Genomic DNA, 24,125 nt, shown 5'->3' with positions numbered 1-24,125 from the left:
CCATCTACTACCTTCTTCCCATAGTGCATTAGGAGTTCAGTTCAATTTTTCTCCACCAACAAAGCCCGTTGCAGTGGTCCCTTTATCTAGTACGATAACTTTGAGTAAAGTCTTCTCTCCCTCATTTTAGCAAGTATCATTGAAGAATTGTGTTTTCTTTAGCAAAGCTTCAAGAAGAGTTTGAGAAGTCTAGGGAGTGACTGAGTCCTAGTTTAGCTGGAAAAGGTGAGATGAATAAGTTTAGGGAAAATTGAGTCTGCAAAGATAGTTGGAGATCAAATCTTGCCATACTGAGGAATGTACATTTTATTCTCTAGAAAAAGTAACAGTGCCCAGATAGCATACTAGCACCACAGGCAGAGGGTTAACTTATTTTGCCATGGCACCAGCTCCAAAGCTATAGTTTGGGTTTTTTTAATTTTTTTAAAATATTTTTTATTATTTAAAAAGGTTCAAGGGCTACAGGAAAGTGGGTAAGACTAGTATTTTTTCCATATTGTTTCCTTCATGTTTAAAGAGTGGTATTAAGGGAGAAGGCCCACCCAATTTCCCACCCTCCCCAGGTCCCAGATGTAGGGCATGCTCTGAGGTTCTTGTTCAAGTGGTTTTGATATTTCAGCAGTTATGAATCGCTGCCAATCTTGCCACTCCAAGCACTATGAGGTCCTTGAAGAATCCACTGATTGACATAGTCCATCATAGCTGAGCTGGTTGGTTGACCTGTTCTGTCTTCTCTCTTATCCTGGTTAGGGTTCTGAGTCCAGCATTTTGATTGGGGAGATCTCCAAAGAAACTTTGTCTGAGGTGTGCTCACACCAGATTCTTGTATGTGCTAGCAAGTACAGGGCCCAGCACAGGCCATTGCCCTGATCAGCTGGTGGTTGCAATTGCTGGGTTAGTTCTGTTTTCACTCCCGACTTTCATTGGAACCAATGGGTGTTGCAGTCCAGCCTGGTTCTGCCCAGCACATACTTGGCCCTCGCATAAACCAGTGGGAGCTGCAGCCTAGTTGGAGCGACCCACAATAACCCCCACCAGGCCCGCCCCCTACCCTGGTTTGCCAGTATGTGCAGCAGTAATCCAGTCTGTCCCACACCCCATTCCACCCCAACCGCTGTCCTAGTTTTATGCCCTCCGATGTAAGTGGTAACCCAAGAGGGATGAGCCCACTATTTCCTTCCCTGGCCTCTCCCACTCCCAGATTATGCACTCTCCAGATAGTTCTGTGGTTTGACTTGACAGAACTAGCCCCCAGTGCCAGCTTCTGCCAGCTGATGCTGTGGCTAAGCCCAAACAACCCTCACCCACTCTAGTTTTGTTTGCACCAATAGGAATAATCAGCCCAGCCCGGCTTTTCCCTGATCTAGTCCACATGAGGCGCACAGGTGTTGTAGCCCTGCCTAGTCTGGTCTGCCCCCATCCCAGCCCACGCTCTCCAGTGGGAGTACAAAGCTATAGTTCTTAAAACTGAGGTATCTGGAAGGACTTCATAATTCCTGAAGGACTAACACCATTAAATATAATTATTTATCAGTTGTTTGCAACATTTTAAACTTAGTTCCATCGCAACTGTGATGTTTAGTGTCTAAGTCAAGAGATTCTATGCAAAACAAAAAGTATTTTGGATATTTTGTCTGAGTCAAGATACTATCCAACCATCTCAAGTTTTTATTAAAGAGCTAGATTTTAAAGCATAAATTATTCAGTGATGAAATTGCCGAGAGGGGCAGGAAGAAATTAGGAGCAGTGCTTCCATTTAACAGTACAATATTTGTATCATCTTTGTTTGCATTTGAACAATAGCATATCAAATAAAATCACAAAATCATTCAGATTACTTCAGTGTGTCAAGTTAGCTCTTGTGCTGTTACACCTTGAATCATGTTTGAAGAGCTGTCTTTTTTCAATCAGTTTGCACTTCTTTAGCAAGTATATGCTTATAGCTGTAATCCTTTAACCAGCTCTAAAGTAGGAGCTGTTTTGAGTCAACTTTCAAGTTGTTTTGTTTGGTGGTTTTTTGTTTTGTTTGTTTTTAGTTGTTTGGCTGGTTGGTGTTCAAGTTTTAGGTATTTCTTTCTTCCTTTTTTTCATCAAAGATTTATTTACTCATAAAATTTACTTATTTGAAAGGCAGAATTACAGCAGGAAGGAGGGACAGAGACACACACACAGAAAGATATCAATCCATCCATCTTCCAGTCACTGGCTGATTGCTTAAATGGCCACATCTGCCAGGGGTGGGACAAGCAGAAATTAAGAGCCTGAAATTACATTCAGGTGTCTCACATGGATGCATGCAGGATTCCAAACACTTGAGTAGTCTTTAGCTGCTTTCCTAGGTTCAGTAACAGGGAGCTGAACTGAAAGTGGAGCAACCAGGACACCAATGGTGCCTGAACGAGATGCTGGCATTTCAGGTCACCACCTAGCCTTTTGTGCCACATGACAGTCCCCAAGATTTCAGTCTTTCTTAAACTTTTAATTTTTTTATAGAGCTATCAAAAGTTATACTAGGTTATAATTTCACCAGAGATACAATGATATCCTAACTCATTATAGAAAAGAGATTACATCTAACTGGAAGCATGATTGTTCTTGCATTTCAAAGGATGAAAACATTTTGGCAAAAATTAGAAATTAGAATGACTCTCAGTAAACACAGCTGATGGTAAAAGGGGGTTTCCGTTTTAAGTAAGGTAAAATGAACTTCAAAGAACTTTCTCATCCCTTCAGAGTTGGCAGAACTTTCCGTTAGTATTACTTAATGAACTCCGAACTATTAATTGAAAAAGAGCATTCTATTGAGTTCTGATTTCAAACTTCGAAAATTCCAGGATTTCAGTCTTGTAGCAGACAGATAAAAAGGAACTAATTCACTGTCACAGAAGAAGATAATCTTTTGAGTTAATCCATTTCCTGCAGACAAATATCCTTGTGAGAATCAATAATGTGAGATATGGGAGATGCTTCTTTTTTTTAAAAAAGATTCATTTATATCTATTGGAAAGGCAGATTTACAGAGAAGGAGAGATGGAGAGAAAGATCCTCTCCAAGTGGCAACAATGACTGGAGCTGAGCCAATCCAAAGCCAGGAACCAGGAACTTCCTCTGAGTCTCCCAACACTATCCGGTCTCAGAGGGAAATTATGGCTATGAACTATAAACTTTTTTGAAAAATGCCAAAAAACAATTTAAGTGAAGTAATTTAGGGGGCAGCATAGTGGTAAGGTGAATAAAGCCACTGTCTACCACGGCAGAATCCCATATTGGCACCAGTTAGTGTCTCAGCTGCTCCACTTCCAATCCAGCTTTCTGCTAATGAGCCTGGGAAAGTAGTGGAAGATGGCCTAAAATGCTTGGGCCCCTGCATCCACATGGGGTACCCAAATTAAGTTCCTGGCTCCTGACACCTGACATCAGCCTAGCCAGATATAATGTCCTGCAAATTATTGCTGTGAGTGAACTTGAGTTTTTGGAAAGATGTGTCTGTGCTGTCTTCTCTCTCCTTTCCAGTGCCAGCAACATACTCTTTCAGTTGGAAACTGTTTCTCTCGTTTTTGGACTCATCTGTCTTACAGTCCTCTTATTATTCTTAATCTCTATTCACTATTGTACTATTACTCTCTGCCATCTCCATTTAAAATCAATTCTGTAAATTGATAATGTTTCGTCTATGTTTCGTTTTCTCTTTTTAAAAAAAAATCTGTTAGTGGTATCCTGTGTTTTTATGTGATGACAATGATTTTTCCTTACATGTCTGATGTTCCTTCCTGTTTTTAAATGTAAAGAATTGGGTGCAAATATGGTTCCTTTATTCTATTGTGGGAACAGCTGTACAATCTCATTGTTTTGTTCACTAAACACTGTAGCTGTTGAGAATTTAGCATAGGTGGCAAGGAAAAATTAATTTGCATCTTATATTTAGAGTGAACAGGCAGGCTGATGTCAGGCTGATGGTGAAAATGGAAAAAAGAATACAGGGCAGTGTTCCCACTCTTAAAGTTTTCACTCTTCCTAAATTAGTTTGTTCCATAGGAGTATCACTTTTAGAGACAATCCCACTCACTTTGTTTCTTCTTGCCTGTGTTTTAATGCTGAGAAGACTCCAAAACCTGGGCTTTGCAGCCTTGTTTGGCCTTTGTGTTTTACAGGTGAATCTTCAATTACCTCCACTTGAATTTCATTTTGCTTTGCCTGCTACCAGCTGTGTTGATTCTGTGTTCACAGAATTTACCATCTATCTACTCCTCCTCTTTCCACTCCCCAATACTGTTTTACAGATTTCTCTAATCACTTTTCCTCTTCTACAAATGTGTTGAAATCTCTAATCTGTTCTTTTCAAGCTCACGAGAGACTTTCACATGCCTAATTTGAATGGTCAGCTTGCTGTCTTTATCTCACTTGACCTATCCGCAGCGTTTGACACATTTCATCACTTCTTACTGCATGATTTCTGGGATATCACACTTCTGGCTTTCCTCTTATCTCATTAGTCACTCCTCTTCATTCTCCTTTGCTGATGTTTCCTCTTTTCTACCATGTTTTATTAAATTGTTCCATTGCGATTTGATACTCTTTTACTCCCTGTATATTTTCACTGGTTATCTCATGAGTTTAAATAAAACCTTTATGGTAGTGATTCTCAAGTGTTTATTTTCAAACCAAGACCTCATTTCTCGAGCTCTACATGCACATTACCCATTACAGAAGTCTCTAAGCTTGTGTGGCTGTTAAATAGCTGAAATGTGGCAATGGTGACCTAAGAACTAAACAAAATATTTTAATTATTTTAGAATTTTAAAATCACATGTTGCCAGCAGGTAACATATGAGACAGATCTATAAAATCCATCTCTACAAAAGTTTTCCAGACAAATTAGACAGTCTTATGAACTGATTATTGTTTTTTTAATTGTTAGAGATATTATGGTACTATTCATGATTTTGAAGTTGTTATTAGTTAAGTGATATTGATTGATTTGAAAAATACTGTAAGGGTTTCATATTTTTCTTAAGCCAATAGATGAGATTCCTTTAGTGCTTAAGCAAGGGGTTAGAAACACCTAAGTTTACATCCACAATGTTTATTTTGCAACTACTTTTAGCAGTTTGTTTTATCATAGTGACCTGTCATTTTAAAATAAAGGGTGAGAAAGTGTTTACTACAAGTGAAAGCTTTTAATAAATGCCAAGGTATCTTTGACACAATGCAGAAGTTAACAGTTTAATCTTTATGACTGTATTCAGAGCTATTCCAGCCATTAAATTCTTTTATTAAGTGTATCTAATTTCCCACTAACTTTTAGAAAGCATTAGTTGAAATCAGTTCAGTAAATGTCTGCATTCCTCTGGTACTTATATGTTAATTCAGAATCCCAGCTTTGGCTACACTGATTGAAATATTTCTATGACAAAAGTGATTTTTACCATGCAGCCCTTAAGTAGGTTTCATGTGCTTTCTAAGAACCTCGTATGTAGCATGGTGAGAGTAACTTGCTGCTTAGTCTCCAGGAGAAAGGAAGCTGACAGGAAGCAAGGTACTCAAAGGTAAGGAGTAAAGGAAGAGTTGATATGACAATAGGCAAGACGAGAAGGCTGCTTACAAAGTCGCTGAGTTATTTTTGATAAAATAACTTCATTGTTGGTTTTTATGGTTTGAGATGAAGACAACATATAGTTTACTGTTAACCATAGAATATATTTTACTATGTTAATCATCTCAAACTGAAATCAACAGCATGTAGACTTTTAAGATAATGAATGATAGGATTATAGGGTGCATTTCCAGATATATAAATTTTAAAGTTGTTTTCCGTATTTTTTCTGATAATAAGCTTAATACATGCTTTTGAAGAAAATGAGTATTCTGTAATTTTAAACCAAATGGCTTTTTAGTTTTTCAATATTATAAATCATGAATACATACCTTTGATTACATAATAAAATATTTTTATTTGAGTTTAAAGTCAGTGGTCAGGTTTTACTCCTTTAAATCAGCCATCCATACATTCCACTTAACTATTGAACATTTTCCATATACTTTACACTCATGTCTATTTCAGCTGTTCTGTTCTATTAGTCTATGCAAAGTGATGAATTTTTAACGTGGTTATGATTTTTATTTACAAATTTTGTGGGTGCTAATTATAACAAAGCCCTTCCTCCCTTGGTATAGACCACTAGACTGGGATGGGAAGGAAATACTGTATTTTCTATTATAAAGGTGATCATTGGTTTTTCCTTTTAAATCCTTATTCTCAAATTAACTTTTCCAGTTATATCTGTGGTAAGAAGTATCTTCTTTTAAGAGCATTTTAGCTTCTTTCTACTGAAAGCCAAGGATATTCAAAGTTGGACCTTAACAATTCAGAAGAAAGGGCTACCTAAATTAAGTTTTCATTTTCTCTTGCCCAGTTAGGTTACATTGCGCTAACCCTGTGCTCGGAATAGCACCAAGGTTTCCCTTAGAGAAGTCAAGTGCATACTTTTGCATTTTGTGGTTTAGTCAGTTTGGTCTGGATAGTGAACAAGCTGCGTGATATCATGTAATTTACTGGTACAGTTTTCTGGAAATGAATATCTATCAGTTATTGAAAGTGTCAGCAATGGAAATTAGCCTTAGGAACCAGACCTTCTGGTAATGATAGAGACCTCTAGATAATGTTGATTTGTATTTTCCAGAATTTTAAATGCAGGTTTTCAGGAAGCTTTTTCCTTGAATGAAAGTGAATGAAAATATAGAGAATCACCTTGTGTTGTTCTTAGTCAGCAACTTGCATGCAAGTCTGAGAGCACAGTTGATGAGAAATACGGAAACTGACAAATGACTAAATGGAGTGACTGGTCATTTTTCTAAAAAAATTTTTAAGAGGTTTTTATATGATAAGTGATTCAGTAAGTAAGAAGTGGAACATGGTTCTAATGTTGTAACTTAAGGCAGTTTGCACTTTTTCTCAACTTTCCCCTCTAAAAAACATTCAATTGTAATTTCTTTAAGTAGTGAAAATCAAAAAGTTTTTTTGATAGTGTCCATCCTTTTTGGACAGAACCGGAAATACTGTATTTTACCAAAGATACTCTATCTAGTAAGAGTTATTATTTGGTTTAAAAAAAGAATTTTTAAAATATTTCAAGAATTAATCTATGTAATTCATCATGCTCTGGGAGTCTGCCCAGTGACAGGGACACTGGCCAACCCTGAGAGAACTGGACAGGAGTTGCCTGCCAAATCCTCTTGGTCTACTTTAGGAGTCCAGGAGGCAAACAGGTAATGGTTAAAATGCAATGGTGGTGAGTTCAACAGGAGACACCATGCATCACTCTTAGGACTACAAAGAAAGGAGTAGTCCAATTAGATATGTTATCCTCATGAAATGCACCTAGTTATATGGCCTGGTTTAGAATTCTGTGTTGCCTATGTAACATGCAACAATCCTGTCTATTCAGGAGTTCTCTAAATGAAAGTTTACAACTAGGAATCTGGGGGCCACCCTGCCCCCTTCCACACCGCTATCCTACTTCAGTGCTGTTCAAGTCTTAGGTACTCCAGTTCAAATCCAGAACCCTGCTTATTACCTGGGAAAATAGCAGAGGTTGAACCCAAGTCCTTGGGCTGCAGAACCCAAGCGGGAAACCCTGAAGAAGCTCCTAGCCCTGTTCTGGTCACTGTGGCCATTTGGGGAATGGAAGAAGTCTTTCTCTCTTTCTCTCCCTCTTTCTCTTTTTTAAATTCTACCTTTCAAATAAATAAATGTTAATGAATAAATAAAACAGTTAGGGGTCTGAATTTTGTGATGTGTGTTTTACAGGCGAACAATTCATATAATAGCTACAGGTATTTTTAACTCTGCCTCCCAAGGTGTTTGAATATTCTGAGAAATAAAGCATCCCAGTTTACTTCATATTAATGTCTTTTGAAAGAAATCAAGTCTTTTGTATCATGGTCATTAAATAGCTTGAGAAAAGTGGAAAATGAGCAGGTTCTTTTGTTCTGGTCAAGTCAAAATCAGCAGGTTCGTGGGTGGGTAAGGCTCCTTCTGTTTTCCCTTTCCCCTTTTAATAGTGATAATAACATTGATACACAAAGTCATTTTAGTTTTTTTAATCTTCAATTTGAAGCCAAGATTTAACAGTTGAAAGTGAAACATTCTAAAAACTAATATTAAATCTATTTATAAGGTCTGGTGCAATGGCTCAGTTGCCTTGCATGCGCCTGGATCCCATATGGGTACTGGTTCAAGTTCTGGCTGCTCCGCTTTACATCCAGCTCCCTGCTTGTGGTCTGGGAAAGCAATAGGGCATGGCAAAGGCTCTGGACCCTGCACCAGCGTGTGGAACCAGGAAGAAGTTCCTGGCTCCTGGCTTTCTATTGGCTCAGCTCCAACTGTTGCAGCCGCTTTTGGAGTGAATCAGCAGATGGAAGATCTTTCTCTCTGTCTCTCCATCTGTCTTTAAATCTGCCTTTACAATAAAAGTAAATAAATGTTTTTTAAAAACTATTGTAAATACAGGGGTGTCTAATAAGATTTGTCAGGCCCATAAAATTTACAGGGAAAAAAGTAGTATAATAAGCATATGTTAATGACTTTCCTTACTTTATAGAAAACTTCTAATTCATGTCTTTTCTTGGTTTAAATTTAAAATCTCCTCAAAATTTAAATTATATCTTTTCTTAATTGGCCTGAGAAAATGTGTCTAACATTCCCACATTCTCAAAACCACAAGGCAGTACAACAACAACAACAACAACAACAAAAACTTTTATCATTAAATCTTTTTTTGTTTCAACTTTGTCGTTCTACTGGTTGTTTGACTCCTTTCATTTATAAAGGAAGTTTCATTCATTCACATACCTGTGCCACAAATGCCAAATCCTCATCCATTCAGTAAGTACCTGGTCAGTACTTACTTTGTCCCAGATAGAGCAACATCCGTAATGAAGATACTGAAGCAGGAATCCACCTGTGCATTTTGAACAACAGTGAAGGTCAGGGCTGTTAAAGTAGAGGGAGTGAGGGGGAGAATATATGACAAAAACCGTTGGCATATCCCTGGGATTTGCAAAGTAAAAAGTAATTATATTAGCTGGAAGAGACTGTTGAATGAGAAGCACTGAAACACTAAGAACTATTGGGTATAGATGCTTGCTACCCAGAAGGCAGTGAGGAATCAGGAAGATACAGGAAACTTTATAACACATGTTATAATATACTTACATTATCCTTTCTGTACTTAAGCAGATATCTATGATCTTTCGAAGTATTATAACATTGTTAAAATTATTAATGTCTGTGTTAGTGATAGATAGTGAGTTTTAATTTAAGGACTAAACACAAAATCAAAGTTTATTGACCTTGCCAATATAGATGACAGGCTGTAATAGAAATATACACACCTAGCTGTCCTCAGATTGGACATCTAGACCATGTCACAGAGCATGTGGTTTGGATAGACTTAACAGTACCCTGTGAGCATCACCTGAGGAAAATTATCACATGCTAAAAATTGCTTGCAATTCTTAGTAGCTTTTAAGATAGAAATTATAATAATATTTATTTGATTCTTAGTTAAAACAGTCAAATTATTTGGTAGTTTAAATGTAAATTAAAGATCTGCTAACCTTATAGACTTAATGAACCAGTGAACTTAATTTTTTGCTAGTATTTGAGATAAATAGTACAGTCATTAAGAATTGGCATAGCTCGGTAGATCTGCCCAGTAAGTATGAGGGCACAAATGGCTTACCCAAGGTCACAGGCCTGCACCAGTTCCAAGGAAATACAGAATAGCTCCAGAGTTAGGGTATCAAGTTGTCCCTTGATAAGTGTTTTTTCTAATTGTAAAGGATGAGAAACTGATGATAGAAAACTGTAAGCAGCTCACACTTCTGACTGGGGATAATAATTTTCCCAGAAAGTTATTTTTCAGAAAATATGTAAAAGATGATTAATAGTTATTATTCAGACATTAATTTAAGTTTTTGCTATTTTTGGGAAATTATCTAATAATTCTGGAGTTGTGTAAGCGGTAATTTGTTGGTTCATTTGCCTATTTGCTTTTAAATACTGATGAGAAAGTTTTTCAGTAAGAACTTAAAACTTTATCCTGCTTTGTGTTAAAGATTTTGCAGTGTTCAAAACTTCTGAAGATTTGCATTCTTACTATGTGATCATTAAATCTTAATATTCTTCCTCCAAATATGAGAAGTAAAATAAAACGTCTAAACTTACAACAATTCCTTCTTCATTCTGAAAACTTCATTGTATTTATTCTGAAAATAAGGGTACCTTCCCATAAAATCATAGTGCCATTATCAATTCTAAGAAAATTGTTGATAACATAACATCATCTGATAGAATTCATATTCAAAATTTCTTAACGTGTTAAAATGTATCCAGAAATGTAACTGCTTGCTTGTTTCATGCAGCATGTAGTTTAGGTTTCAGTCTCGTTTAATTTCAGTTAATGGTCTAGAGTTAGCTCTTTTTTAATGACATTGACTTTTTTAGAGTTTGGGCTGATTCTCTTACGAAATGTTCAGTGTGTTGGGTTTCCTATCTCACTGTTACTCAGGTAGAACCTTTTCGGCATTTGATAATGTGTGTTTTTTGGTATCATACCAGGTGTTATATGTTAGCTGTTCCACGATTAGTGTTGAGAAGTTTAGTTCTTGATTAAGGTAGTGTTCACTAGATATCGCCATTGTAAAGATAAAAATGTTTCCTTTTTCTTTGCTGAGTAATCTATGGGGTGATACTTGGAAATCATGTGAACATCCTGTTCCCCAGTTCACTTTACGGTTTCAGCATCAATTGATGATCTTTAATTAGTTGCAGTAATGGGAAGGGGATGCAGAATGAAGTTTCCTAATGGCATCAACCCTTCTGTATTTATTGGCTGTTGTTCTGTAGTCAGCGAGAGTTTCATTATTCTTCCTTTCTTTTTCGGTATTACAGATTTTTTTCATCCAAAATGTTAATACTTTTTATATCATTTTCTTTTGTTGCTGATATTGTCCTCTAATTTGGCAGGAAAAAAAAAAACATTTATGCTTATCCTCGTGTGCTCTGATATGAATCCATTAGCCCTGAACACTAACTTGATGTCGTAGGTTGACCTGCCTTCTCCAGGAAGCTCTGATACTATTATGGATAATGGAACTTAGGAACTTAGCTCTGGGACTCACAATATTCATTGTTAATAGCAAATAATTGCTTGTAGGGCTTTTCAGTATGCAGATCTATGTGTTATTCAAATTCTTGATTATGAATCATTTTTCCAAATGTCCAACTAATGATCCTAATACCAGGTGTTTGAAAAAGACTCTTCTTGTACCAATACATATGTGGATCTTTTTTAAACATTTTAATTTATTGATCCATGTCTATTCATGTATCAGCAATGGTACATTATTATTTTAGTACATATAATATTTTATATATACATTACAGCATATGTTGAGTATATTTATTTCAAGTAGTTGCTCTTCTATTTCCTCAGGAGCTTTCAGTCCTTTTGTATGCTATTATAGATGAATTTTAGACCAAACCTTGTCTGTTGCTCAAAAGAAATCTTTTGCTTGCAAGTTCATTAGTTTGCTACTTTAATTGAGAGATTTGACACTTACATGATACTGTCTTCTCAAGAAAAAAAATGATGTTTTTTCACTTGTTCAAGATTACACACTTATCTTTCAGAAGTTTGAAATGTTTTCTTCACAATGTGGAGCTGCCGGGATTAGAACCAGTATCCATACACATTTTTTCTTATATTTATTCACATATTTTACCTTTTGCTCTTAGTAGTAGGGATGTCTTTTCCGTTATATCTAACTTCTAGTTTGAATATATAAAGGATATTGATTTTGTATATTAAATTTTTTAAAGAATGTTTTTTATTTGAAAAGCAGATTTTTATATAGAGAGAAGAGACCAAGAGGGAGAGAGCTTCCATCTGACAATTCACTGCCCAGATGACCACAGTGGCCAGAGCCAAGCTAATCTGGAGCTGGATGACAGGAGCTTCTTCTTGGCCTCCTGTGTGGTGCAGGGACTCAGTGCCTTGCGCCATTTTCTGCTGCTTTCCTAGACCCTAGGCAGAGAACTTGATTGGAAGTGGAGCAGCTAGGACATGAACTGGTACCCATATGGGATCCTGGCCCTTGCAATCAGAAAATTAGCCTACGGTGCACCCTGCCATGCTGGCACTTTGTATATTAAATTTTGTATCTTGCTACATTTCTGATTGTTCTGTTACTGGTTATTTAATTTTAACACTGATTCTTTTGGACTACTCTATTTTCTAAGAAACATAGTTTTACTTCTTTTTTAGGTTTTTTCCAACCTTTTTTTTTTATTTGAAAAGGAGCAGTAAAGAGAAAGGGATCATCATCTGCTGGTTCAGTTCCTAAGTGACTACAACTCAGACTGCACCAGGCCAGTGCTGAGAGGCAGCAGTTCCATCCAGGTCCCCATGTGGGCAGGCCATCCTCCCTCCTTCCCAAGGCACATTAATAGGGACCTGTATCAGAAATGCTGATCCAGACCTGAGTGCCAAATCTCCAGCAGGCACTCAGGTAAAATGCCCAGTTTCAGTATCACAAGTACTGGTTTAACCTGCTTCAGTACAATGCTGGCCCCTTCTTTTCCAGTTCCTAGAAAGAACTTGCGATCTCATTGCAGACAATTTTATGCTAAACTTAGCAGAAAAGATCCATGCTTCCTACAGCTTTATTCCACTGGAGTATCATAAGTTTTGCTTCATTTTCTTTTTTATCCTCAGGTAATTGATGCCTATCTTCTGTCTATCCTGTGCAGAGATTCACAGGAACTTCAGAACTCATGTGGGATGCGTAGGTACACTGTTGCCTGAAACGAACAACTCATTTTAAAAGGGTGTGGTGTGAGGGGAGAGGAGCTTCTCCTGGCTCAGTCCTGTATGGTTAGCAAAGAGCACATGACCATCTGTTGGTGATGGGAGAGATTACTCAATATCTGTTCTAGTTGTGGAACTGTTTCATATTCTTGCCTGTCTCTGTTTTGCAGAATAATCATTTTTCTCTCTTCCTTTGATCATGGTCCTGAGTTGGCAGTGGGTAAAGATTCAGGAAGCTTTAAAATGTGATTCTGCTACTCATGTTATTCAAGTAAATGGGTCAGGGGGAAATGTCATGATTTGGCAGTGAACAAAATGTAATATGAAGAATGTCTTCCAAGGAGCATTAAGTCTCTTTTATTATCTTCTCTAGAGTGTGATACTTTGTGGGAAATTTGGAAGTTTTTACATTTCAGTTTTATAATACGTATAGGAGTGTTCTCAAAGGAGGTAGTAAATTTATATTTTGGAAGAAAGTCCCAGAATATTAAGTCAAGCACTCTGATGACTGATGTTCTCTCTTGACACTGTTCTGTAGCATGTGAGTAGGATGGATACAGCATAAGAGAATACATTGATTTCACCAATATTTGACCAAACTCTTGAGGAGGTTGTGTGTTTTGAGCGTTTGGGTTAGGCACATTAGGTGTAACAGTGAACAGAATCAGCCACAGAGGCTAGCAAAATAGATAAGCAAGTCTAAAGGGTTTGCAACTTAGCTGCAAGAGTTCTGGCCCTAGAACTACTGTTCATTAGTTGCATCCCCTCAAGAATGTTACTTATTTTCTGATAGGTCTTCCATCAGCTGGTTCTCTCTCCAGATAGCTTGATCAGAAGTGGAACAAATGGGTCATGCACTGGTACCCATCAGGAATAGAGCATAGCAGGCTGTAGTGGCTTTGCTAAGCCACAATGCTGGTTCCTGATTTGCTTTCTGAAAGTCATGATTGGCTTCCATTAAAATTGGGTTATCTTTGTTTTTCATTAACTATCTTAAAATTCTTTTTTGAATAAATACTTATTTTATTTTCATTACAAAGTCAGATATACAGAAGGAAGAGAGACAGAGAGGAAGATCTTCCATCCAATGATTCACTCCCCAAGTTATCGCAACGGCCAGAACTGAGCTGATCCAAAGCCAGGAGCCAGGAACCTCCTCCAAGTCTCCCACACGGGTGCAGGTTCCCAAGGCTTTGGGCCATCCTCAACTGCTTTCCCAGGCCACAAGCAGGGAGCTGGATGGGAAGTGGAGCTGCCAGGATTAGAACCACTACCCATAAGGAATCCCGGCGCAATAAAGGCGTGGACTTTAGCCACTAGGCCACGCCGCTAGGCCCTATCTTAAAATTCTTAAAAGCTTTAAAAAATGTTGGCCAATTCTTTGTTCTCTACAATTTCTCTGTTTAAAAGTTGATTTTTATTTTATGTTTAATGTCATTCTGCCATCAACATCAGTGTCACTAACAGTTGTAGTCTATTTGCTGGTCCTTGGGTTGTAAGTTTCTTTACAACAGTTACTGGTTTGGTTTACCTGCTCACCATTTGTGGACAGATATGTTGGCTCAGCTGTGACAAAAACAAAGCATATTCCAAGTTGGCATTGTACTATGGCCAGTGACATGGGGTACAAGTTCAAGTCCTGACAGTATATTCCTACATATTTATGTTGAAATAAAATAGAAAACAGCAGTAGCGTACAGAGTAGTAAAACAAATGAAGCTGTACTCTTTTTAAGGAGTTCATGTTGTTTTTGAATTCTCTAATTTAGGATATACAATAATAAATTAATTTATAGATTAAACACTTGAAAATATTTTTAAAAGATATAGCTATAAGGCCAAGGGAACCGAAATGGCATAATAAGTATATTTTGGTCTTCCAAAATAATACCAAAAGGGAAAAGAAAGGAATCAAAATCCAATGGAATAGCAAGGTGATTAGTCTAAACACAGCTGTATCAGTAACTGCACTAAGTGTCAGCAGTGTCAGCTCTGAAAGCAGAGATTGTCCACTGGAATATCAAATAACATATTACTGACATTGATTTTTTTAATTTATTTTCTTCATTTCTTATTAACTGATTTTTTCATAAATATTTTTTCTTTCCAGATTTATTTGGAGCTAATTTAATGTTTAAAATGTTCCATGGTAACATAGACGTTTTAACTAGAATGTATAACTGTGCAATCAATACAGTGAATAAATATATTTATAATTTGAAATATAAATACAAACACTTGTATCCTTATTTATTTCATGGTTCCCACAGAGTATATATATTATCAAATTAATTTAAAATAGAAATTTGGAGCTTTTTTCTTTGAGCAAGATCCTTTCTCTTCTATATTATTGACTTCAAATTTGAATGAACATGTATGGTTGTATTTCCAAATTGTATTTCTTTCATATACTATCTAGATTTAAAATTAAATCCACTTTTTAGAATTCCAGTTTTCTATACTGTCGTATTCTAAAGTTGAGCCATAAAATATTTTTTTCCGTGTAATTGTATAAGCTTGAGGATGCAGAGTTTGAGGTGATATTTGGTGGATGTTTTTTAGTTATTTTTACTTTCTCTACGTAAAATTACTTTTTTGAATGTGACATCTTATCCTGCTCTGAGGAGGGCAGGAATATATAGAGGTATCAGCAGTTACCATCACCATGTGACTTCCCAAGGCAAATATGCTGTAGAATTGGCACCTGAACCCACCAGTCCTACTCTTTCATGCTGTGTGCTCCGAACATTTCTGAAAACTCATGACATCTTTAAAGGATTACATGGCATGGAAGTTCTGTTTCTGATAGCCAATGACAGCATATGAAATTTCTTGCCAAGGATGGCAAGAAATTCTTCCCAGATATCCTCATGCTATCCCAGTAACTGTTGGAACTGAAAGCTCCAAGCATAGAGAAGCAGCAGCCACTTCAGGATAGTGCCCTGCGGATAATACATAGCTTTCAGAAGACACTGGTAAAGAGGTATGAAATAATGTATTCTTCAGCTTATAAGACTATAAGAAATACTGCAGGCATTGGGAATCAGCTAGGGAAATGATTCTAGGACCAGCAAGTCTGAGTGATGTTTCTGGAAAAGGCACTTTAGCAATTTCTGGAGACCTAAGGAAATGCAGAAGCTATGAGAATTCACACTACTCCAAGGGTACAGGTTGATAAGAAGATAAGATCAAGTTGTAAGCATTATATTCTGATTCTTACATTTGTAAAACTGTAGAGGAAGTGAAAACTTTGTTCAAAAATCAAAACTACCCCAAAATGATAGGCTCTGATCCTGCACACAATAGAACTTGCATATCACTTTCCAGTCACACATAGATGCCGAGAAAGCTTTTTAATACTTCAGCCAAATTAAAGCAGTCCTGGGCAAAACGTATATGAAAAGGATCAAAGCCATCCTTGCATTTTTTGTTAAGAATAATTCATGGATTCTAGTACAAGGCTACTTCAGCTTTGACAAAAAGTTTTAAAATACATACGCATTTTTTTCATAATATGCATTTTCCCATTAACTTTTTAAAGACCCTCTGCTGTGAATAATCAACCCATTTAAAGCACCGTAAAGCTCACCAGTCTTTATGTAGCCTGTGTGTAATTCCTGCCAACAGTTCTCAGTCTCCTATCCCTGTACATTACTTTGAAACACCACTCCCTTTCCCAGTGGTAGTTCTGTGTGTGACTTTAATTCACCAGGTTCTTACAAAACAAACACAGCTGTTGTCAATAGGTGTCAAGCCTTCAGGAACACAGGAAACTATTATTCTGGTGAAGAATCATTTTAGGTCCACCAGCGGTCCAGAAGACTCCGAACAGGAATCTTTGTCACTTGGCATGATGGGTGATCCACTGAATGGGTCTAGTTCAAGAAACTCTGTCACAAACTACAGTAACAGGGTATCAGCAGCAAACTCAACTTCCAAGGGAGTTTCTCACTTTTTGTGCATGGAACAGAAGGGGATTATGGCAAAGATAGGAGAAAACTTTAGATGTTGAAGACAACAGGAAGATGGCAGGATCCCAAATCCCATGCTTTACTTGCGAAAGCACAGCTTCCAACAACAAAACTTGACTTATGCCTCAAATACTCCCTCCTTTACCTGGAAGTTCATCAAGAATCCCCGGGAGCAGCAGCTAGGATGTCTTTTGGGATGCCTGCATCCTGTATTAGTGTATCTGCGTTCCAGCTCTGCTCCAGATTCCAGCTTCCTGCTGATACACATCTCAGGAGGCAGGTGATGAGTCAAGCAGTTTGGGCACTACCAGCTATTTGGGAGAGCCAGGTTGAGTTTCTGACGCTTGAGTATTTGGAAACTAAACAAGTGGAAGTAAATTCATTTTTGGGGTAAGATAGCTGATGTGAGAGTCCCTGCAGGAGCCAGATTGTGGCACAGCTGGAGAAGCTGCTGCTGTGATGCCAATAATCTTTATCAGAGTACCAGTTTGAGTCCTGGCTGCTTCACTTCCTTTCACTGGAGTGAGGCAGTCCATAGAAGATCTCTAGTTGCTCCTCCTCTTTTTCACTCTGCCTTCCAAATAAGTAAAATAAGTAAAACAAATGTATATGAAAAAAAAATAGTGAAGACTTGAAAGATAGCTGTGCAATAGGTGCAGAGGATAAGCAGACAGACTTCTCTTTGGTCCAGCAGCACAACTGAGGACCGGTCCACCATGTGGAGCTGGACTCCCTGTATTAAGCCAGCTGCACAAGGACAGTATCCTAATAGAGGATCCCGGTGTTGAAAATTATATTCACAACACGTAACTGCCAGATCATCCCCCCAAGTACCAGAAAGCCGTCAATGCCATTTGCTGATTTAACGGGATATTAATGTATATGCAAATGTAGCTGTGGCATTACAGAGACCTCTGATGTTAAGTTATATTGAAGCATGCTAGCTAATTTGCAGTTCTTGTGCAGTCACAGTGGAACTGTGCTCCATGTAGTGTCTGTCTCCCACCAATGTTGAAAAGAATGGAGTTCTTGGAAGTCCCTTGAGAAGCAAAATGAAAGCCACAGGCACAGGCCGGTAAGGAGCTCTCTGGCTTCCAAGAAACTACTGTTCAGGGAACCAGCTAGAAAAATCAAAAGAACAGAGATGCCGGTTTAACCAAAGCACTGCCCCAGGACTCACCTTATCATTGTAGCAAGGAGCAATATTTGCCACCTAGCTAATGAAAACAAAAGCAAAATAATAAACAAACAAACCCAAGTAGTGAGACTTTCTTTTAAACCTGAGCCATGACTTACATGGAATTGTTTTGGAGGGAAGACAGGGACTAAGAAGGAACAAGGAGGAAGAACTTCCTGAAATCGTGGATAGTATCATGGCATCATGAGCAGTAGGTCCGCACAGTTCATCTGCAGTGATTTTTAAAAACTAAAGGATCCCTCTGTGTGTGTGTGTGTGTGTGTGTGTATGTGTGTGTGTGTGTGTGTGTGTGTGCGTTGCAGCTGTGCTCTTGATCAGCATGTTACTTCATTTGTTACTCCCTTCTCTTGACTGCCCACCCTGAAAAGCAAAAGAACCTGGCAACCTCTGGATTGTATGTTTCTGATTGCTTTGAACAGTGCAGTCCAATCATATAACTTTCTAAATTTCAGAATTGCTTGTTGAAGCATTTGGCTCTTCTGTTGACATGTTTAGAGTTGAAGGTCCCGGAGTGATGAGACAGATTGACTTGAGTGATTTCTGTTGGAATTCATGAAAAAAGATTGTAACTGACAAAGTGTTAAATAGTGTAGAAGAGAAACTTTTTTTAATGCTTATTTTTAATTTAATTGAAAGGAAGAACAAGAAAAAGGAGAGAGAGCTTTCACCCAATGGTTGACTCTCCAAATACCCACAGCAGCTCTGTGTCAAAACCAGCAGTCAGAAACTCCATCGGGGTTTCCCACATGGGTGGCAGGGACCCAAGTATAAGAGCTTATCTGTTGCCTCAGCGGGATGCAAGTCAGTACAGAGCTGAAGCATGCCTTGATTATGGACTGTAGGTATCCCAAGCTATGACTTAACCTGCTGGGTTACAACACCTGCCCTGAAAATTTTTTTAGAGGCTTAATCTGAGGAAACTGCTTTCTATATAGAGTGCATTTATCACTTTATTTCCCTCCCATTCCCCAGTAATATAGTTTGGAATTTATGGACACTACCAGTAAGTCATGACATTTTTGAGTTAAAGTGAAAAAGATTGTTAACAAAATCTAATGCATAATTTCTTGGTGAATAAATACATGAAGTAGACGAGTTTGCATGGCAGTATTTATTGTTTGTTCTAAGTCATACTGTGTTCATTCATTTAAGCTAGTATTCCACTTTTCTTTTCAGGAATAATTACAGTAAAACTGCCCTTCATGTTAGTGAGCTACATAGATACAAATTGAAACTGTAAATTGTGACCACTGGAAAGCACCATTGTAACATTGCAGAAACATCTTAGTAATATTTTTAAAACAATTTAAATGGAGGTTAAAATTATATTACTATGAAACATTCCCTCCTACTCACTTGATTGTTGGAGATTTATATCAGTGGATAACTGATAAGGAAGAGTTTCTAAAACACTGTACACTTCTCCACAAGCCAAAATTATTATTATTTTTTTAACTTGTGGTTCAGCTTAACAATTGATTTCGATTTGGTGGATTGATAACATGGTATAATATTTACAGGATTTTAAATTATTTGTTTTTATACAAATGATTCATTTTTATACTTTTTGGAAAAATCTGATAGTTGAAGCATAACGTAATTATGTTGATATTTGAAGGATTTTTAAAAAATATTTATTTATTTATTGGAAAGTCAGATACACAGAGAGGAGGTGAAACAGAGAGGAAGATCTTCCGTCTGATGATTCATTTCCCAAGTGAGCACAACAGCCGATGCTATGCCGATCCAAAGCCATGAGCCAGGAACTTCTTCTGGGTATCCCACATGCAGGTGCAGGGTCCCAAAGCTTTGGGCCGTCCTCAACTGCTTTCCCAGGCCACAAGCAGGAAGCTGGATGGGAAGTGGAGCTGCCAGGATTAGAACCGGCTCCCATATGGTATCCCAGGGCGTTGAAGGCAAGGACTTTAGCCGGTAGACCACATCGCCGGGCCTTGAAGGAGGTTTTTTAAAAATAAAAATGTTAATAATCATTGGCTATATCTACAATAAAAGTACTTTGATTTACTTAAGAAATGCTGCAGTTGGACAAAATGATAAACATTCAAAGTGTTAATACCCTGTGAATGCATTGATTTACAGTAAACACACTGAAACAATTTTCATAATTGGATAACAGCGTTAAAAAATACTCTATCAATTTTTGGCAGTCACATAATAGTGGGAATACAACTGTGAGATATTGCTAATTCCTGCACCCCATGGTATGGGAACCAGTGTTCCAGACCTTAAATGCTGTCAAAGGTTGCAATTCAGAGGGTTGTGGGAATACACCGGCTGGGTATGTGGACACTTCCGTACAGTTAAAATCTTGTAACAAGCATCTTCATTAATTGAATGCTTTCCAATGTTTCACTGTTTTTTTGAAAAAATGTTCTACACAAACCAGTGTTCCTCTAACAATATGAGTCTTTCCATCAAAAACACCTAAATACTTAAGACAAAACCTTGCTCATTTACTCTTGCATTTTTTTTTAAAGACAGTGTTTCTATGTTACTAGGTTCTTGAGTCAGAAATCATGTTTGTTTCATCTTTCATCACTGTCACATAGCCATTCAGTAAATGTTAGTTGACTGAAGTCTACTACATTATATTTCACTGGCTAACAATACATATTGAAAGAATTTTAAAAACAAACAAGCAAACAAGGACTTGTTTATTTGATAATCATTGTGTTGGGCAGAGGAGAGACAAAAGGTGTGGGGGAAGGATCTTCAATCTACTGGTTTATTCCCTACATAGCAGCAAGGACCAGATCAAAGCCAGGAGCCAGGAACTTCATCTGATCTCCCACATGGGTGGCAGGAGCCAAGTACTTAAGCCACCTTCCTTTGCTTTTTCCCGACCACTGGCAGTGATCTGGATATGAAGTGGAGCAGCCAGAACATGAGACAATGCCCATATGGGATGCCAGCATTACAATTACAGGCTTTACCTGCTACGTCTCATTGCTGGCCCCCCTGGAAGTATTTTTTAAATGAAACCAAACCTATATGCGTTGTTTAATATAATCTTAAAAAGTAAAAAGTAGTTATTTTGCGTTGATCTCACTTAATCCCTTATCATACCTAAAAGGAAAAAATGTAAATGCTTATGAAAGAGAGAAGATAAAATTTCTTTTGCATCTGAGAACTTAGCTAATTGTTGTTAACAAACTTTACAGTTCCCTCCTGTAGCCTGCTTGTGTCCAGCATTCGTGTTATTTAAACAGAGTATTCTAATATGCTACCTCAGATTAGTTTGCTCATGGATGGATATTGGAAAATTCATGAAACCCACATCCTTGCTCACTTTTAACTTGAGCTAGCTAACCAGTGTCTATAGACGAGAATGCCATATGTTATCTTTAAAGACTGTTTGTTACACATAAATGTGTAGACGACATTGGTAACACAAAGAAAAATCCACAAATGATAAAAGGATGCCTCCCAAGATTAGCCATCCACATTATCATTTTACAAGAGAGAATCAAGGTACCACCTCTCGTTCAGGCACTCAGCAGTGAACTGGAATATGCTTAAGTGGGAAGCTAGACAGTCCAAGAGAAACACAAGTTGCTTTAGTATTTTGAGAAAGGAAGGTAGTGGTAATTCCTTTCACAGTCTTGTGATATGCTTTTATAAAACATTGATGGCCTCAGGTCAGAAATAAAACTTTTTTTGTGCAAGAAAAGCAGTGAAGACGAGGTAATGATAAAATCTGTGAGCGACTTATGTCATATAGACACATCTTGCACTATTATTGGACACAATGACTAGGAAAAAATTGGCTTAGCCGACCTTGAGTCAGGTGTTTAGCTAAACTCAACAAATGTTTCTGATTAATGAATTCATGATACACATCTAGGGATCCATCAGGCAAGGCTTTCTTCTCTTAAACTGGGTCAGTGATGTCTCACGGACTTAAATTTGTCTTCAAATAAAACGAACAGACATAGTAAGTGAATACAATCTTTTGTTTCCATAGGAATGGTCAGCGCAGAAAGAAGGCCTCGCAACCATCAGGTAGACACAGCACCAACGGTAAGCCAGTCCTCATGAAGCTGAAAAATGATCCTGGTTACACTGACATGAAATGCGCTGCTAGAAAGCTCTTACACCCGCTCTTACACCCTTGCTTTCACCAGACGTTATAGCCTTGCAAGAAAATTACTTTCATGTTTTCTCACTAATGGAAAAAAAAAAAAGATGTTCTAATTTAGGTGAGACATAGAAAAAATAAGATACCGCTTCATTTTTTTATAGGTACTTAATTTATATGAATTTTTTGACTTTATCGTTTATAATTCCGATAAGTTATTACTTTGTTGGTTTATGCAAATGTATGCAAATATTTAGCATGTTGATTTATGCCGTTTTAAAGTGAATACTAGTCTGTACGCTTACATCATTATTTAGTGCAATGTTTTGTAATAGTGAATGAAGTCTACTGTGGTTCATTTCTCTAATAGGTTACTTTACTTTGCAATTATGAAAATTTCTCATTTATCCCATTTCCATTACTACCACACAATACAAGCATTTAATAATTTTTGCATATATCAGATTTTTAAAATATTTTGTAAAGAAAAGAAGTCAGTTTTCCTTTGGTCTTTAAATATATTTGTATGTAATATATGTTCGATAGGGGGAATCCTAGTGCCTAAAACTGTGTCACATAATGCAATCTAATAAATATATATATTAATCATATATAATAAATATATATAATATATGATACAAATATATTAATATATGAATATATTATATAGCTATATTAATATATAATCTATATAAATAAACACAAATATATAATATATTTATTATATAAATATATATTAATAATATCCCATATTATATAAATATATTAATATATATGGTAAATATATATATTCATTGAGGGTCTGCTGCTATATTGGTTGAGTAGCCCAGCGCTAAAGTCCTTACCTTGCACATACCAGGATCCATATGGGCATTGGGTCATGTCCCTGCAGCTCCACTTTCCATATAGCTCCCTGCTTGTGGCCTGGAAAAGCAGTAGAGGATGGCCCAAAGCCTTGGGACCCTGCAATTGCATGGGAGACCCAAAAGAAGCTCCTTGCTCTTGGCTTCAGATTGGCTCAGCTCTAGCAGTTGTAACCACTGGGAGACTGAATCAGTAGATGGAAGATCTTTCTCTCTGTCAATCTAACTTTCCAATTTTATATATAGATATAGATAATATATAGATATATACATATGTAGATATTTTGCTAGTTCCTAGCTGAAAGAATCAAAGTATAAGTGACTAGAGTACATTTAAATTTTTCTTTTAGTTCCTATCATTTCTAGGCAGTAAATCTTGTAAGTATTTGGTGTGAATCACTATTTCCTATTGTGAGACAAATTTGGCAACATCTTCTATAGAAAATAAGGACAGGAGCAGGCCTTGAGATGCTTTAGATGGGTTATCTGCTTGGGTCGTCCACATCCAGGCTCACAGGGTCTTGACTCTTCCACTTGTGCCCCAGCTTTCTGAGAGGTGGTAGACAGACGACGGTACACATGCTTGGGCCTGTGTGGGATCCCCACAGAGTTCTGCACTCCTGGCTTAAACCTGGCTCAGACCTGTCTGCTAAAATATTTGGAGAATGAACCAGTAAAGATCTCTGTGTCACTCTTTGTCACTCTGCCTTCTACAGGAGTGAAAATAAATGTATGTTGCCAAACAAAAGGAAAGAGACTATTAAGCTGTTTTCAATTTTATTGATGGTTAATAGTTGCCTCACTAGAAAGTTGGATCTAGTTTCCATGTGTAGTAAGTCTGTATGATTGGTTTAACATATTTGATATATATGATGCCCTAGAAAAAGACCAGTGTGTGAAGAATTAGTCATCAGAATGATTACAAAGGTGTTTGGCTCTAGTGTGTGTTTCAGCTATGCTTTAGTAACTATGCCTAAAAGTAGTTAGAATATTATGTGATTTTTCTTCTTTTATGACTAAAAAAGTAAAGAGTAGCAATTGAGGACAATTATTTTAATGTATTTGAATAATCAACTAAGCCATTGGATCATTTTACATACTTTTGAAATATATGGTATTCCTC

The 24,125-nt window shown here is 37.2% G+C and overlaps 1 protein-coding gene across 1 annotated transcript in view; it reads left to right on the top strand.

Moving 5' to 3' along the window:
• The window catches only part of AHI1 (Abelson helper integration site 1), a 190,262-nt gene that overhangs the window by 95,364 nt on the left and 70,773 nt on the right, over window positions 1–24,125 (top strand). The window contains exon 21 of the mRNA XM_040965629.1: window positions 22,026–22,081. Coding sequence (XP_040821563.1) covers window positions 22,026–22,081 — 56 coding nt within the window. The remainder of the gene's footprint in view (window positions 1–22,025; window positions 22,082–24,125) is intronic.

The sequence above is a fragment of the Ochotona curzoniae genome, unplaced genomic scaffold (assembly GCF_017591425.1).
Source record: "Ochotona curzoniae isolate NIBS_2020 unplaced genomic scaffold, NIBS_Ocur_1.0 scaffold_3890, whole genome shotgun sequence".
Lineage (NCBI taxonomy): Eukaryota > Metazoa > Chordata > Mammalia > Lagomorpha > Ochotonidae > Ochotona > Ochotona curzoniae.
The sequence above is the reverse complement of the archived record's forward strand: the minus strand, read 5'-3'. Positions and strand labels throughout refer to the sequence as shown.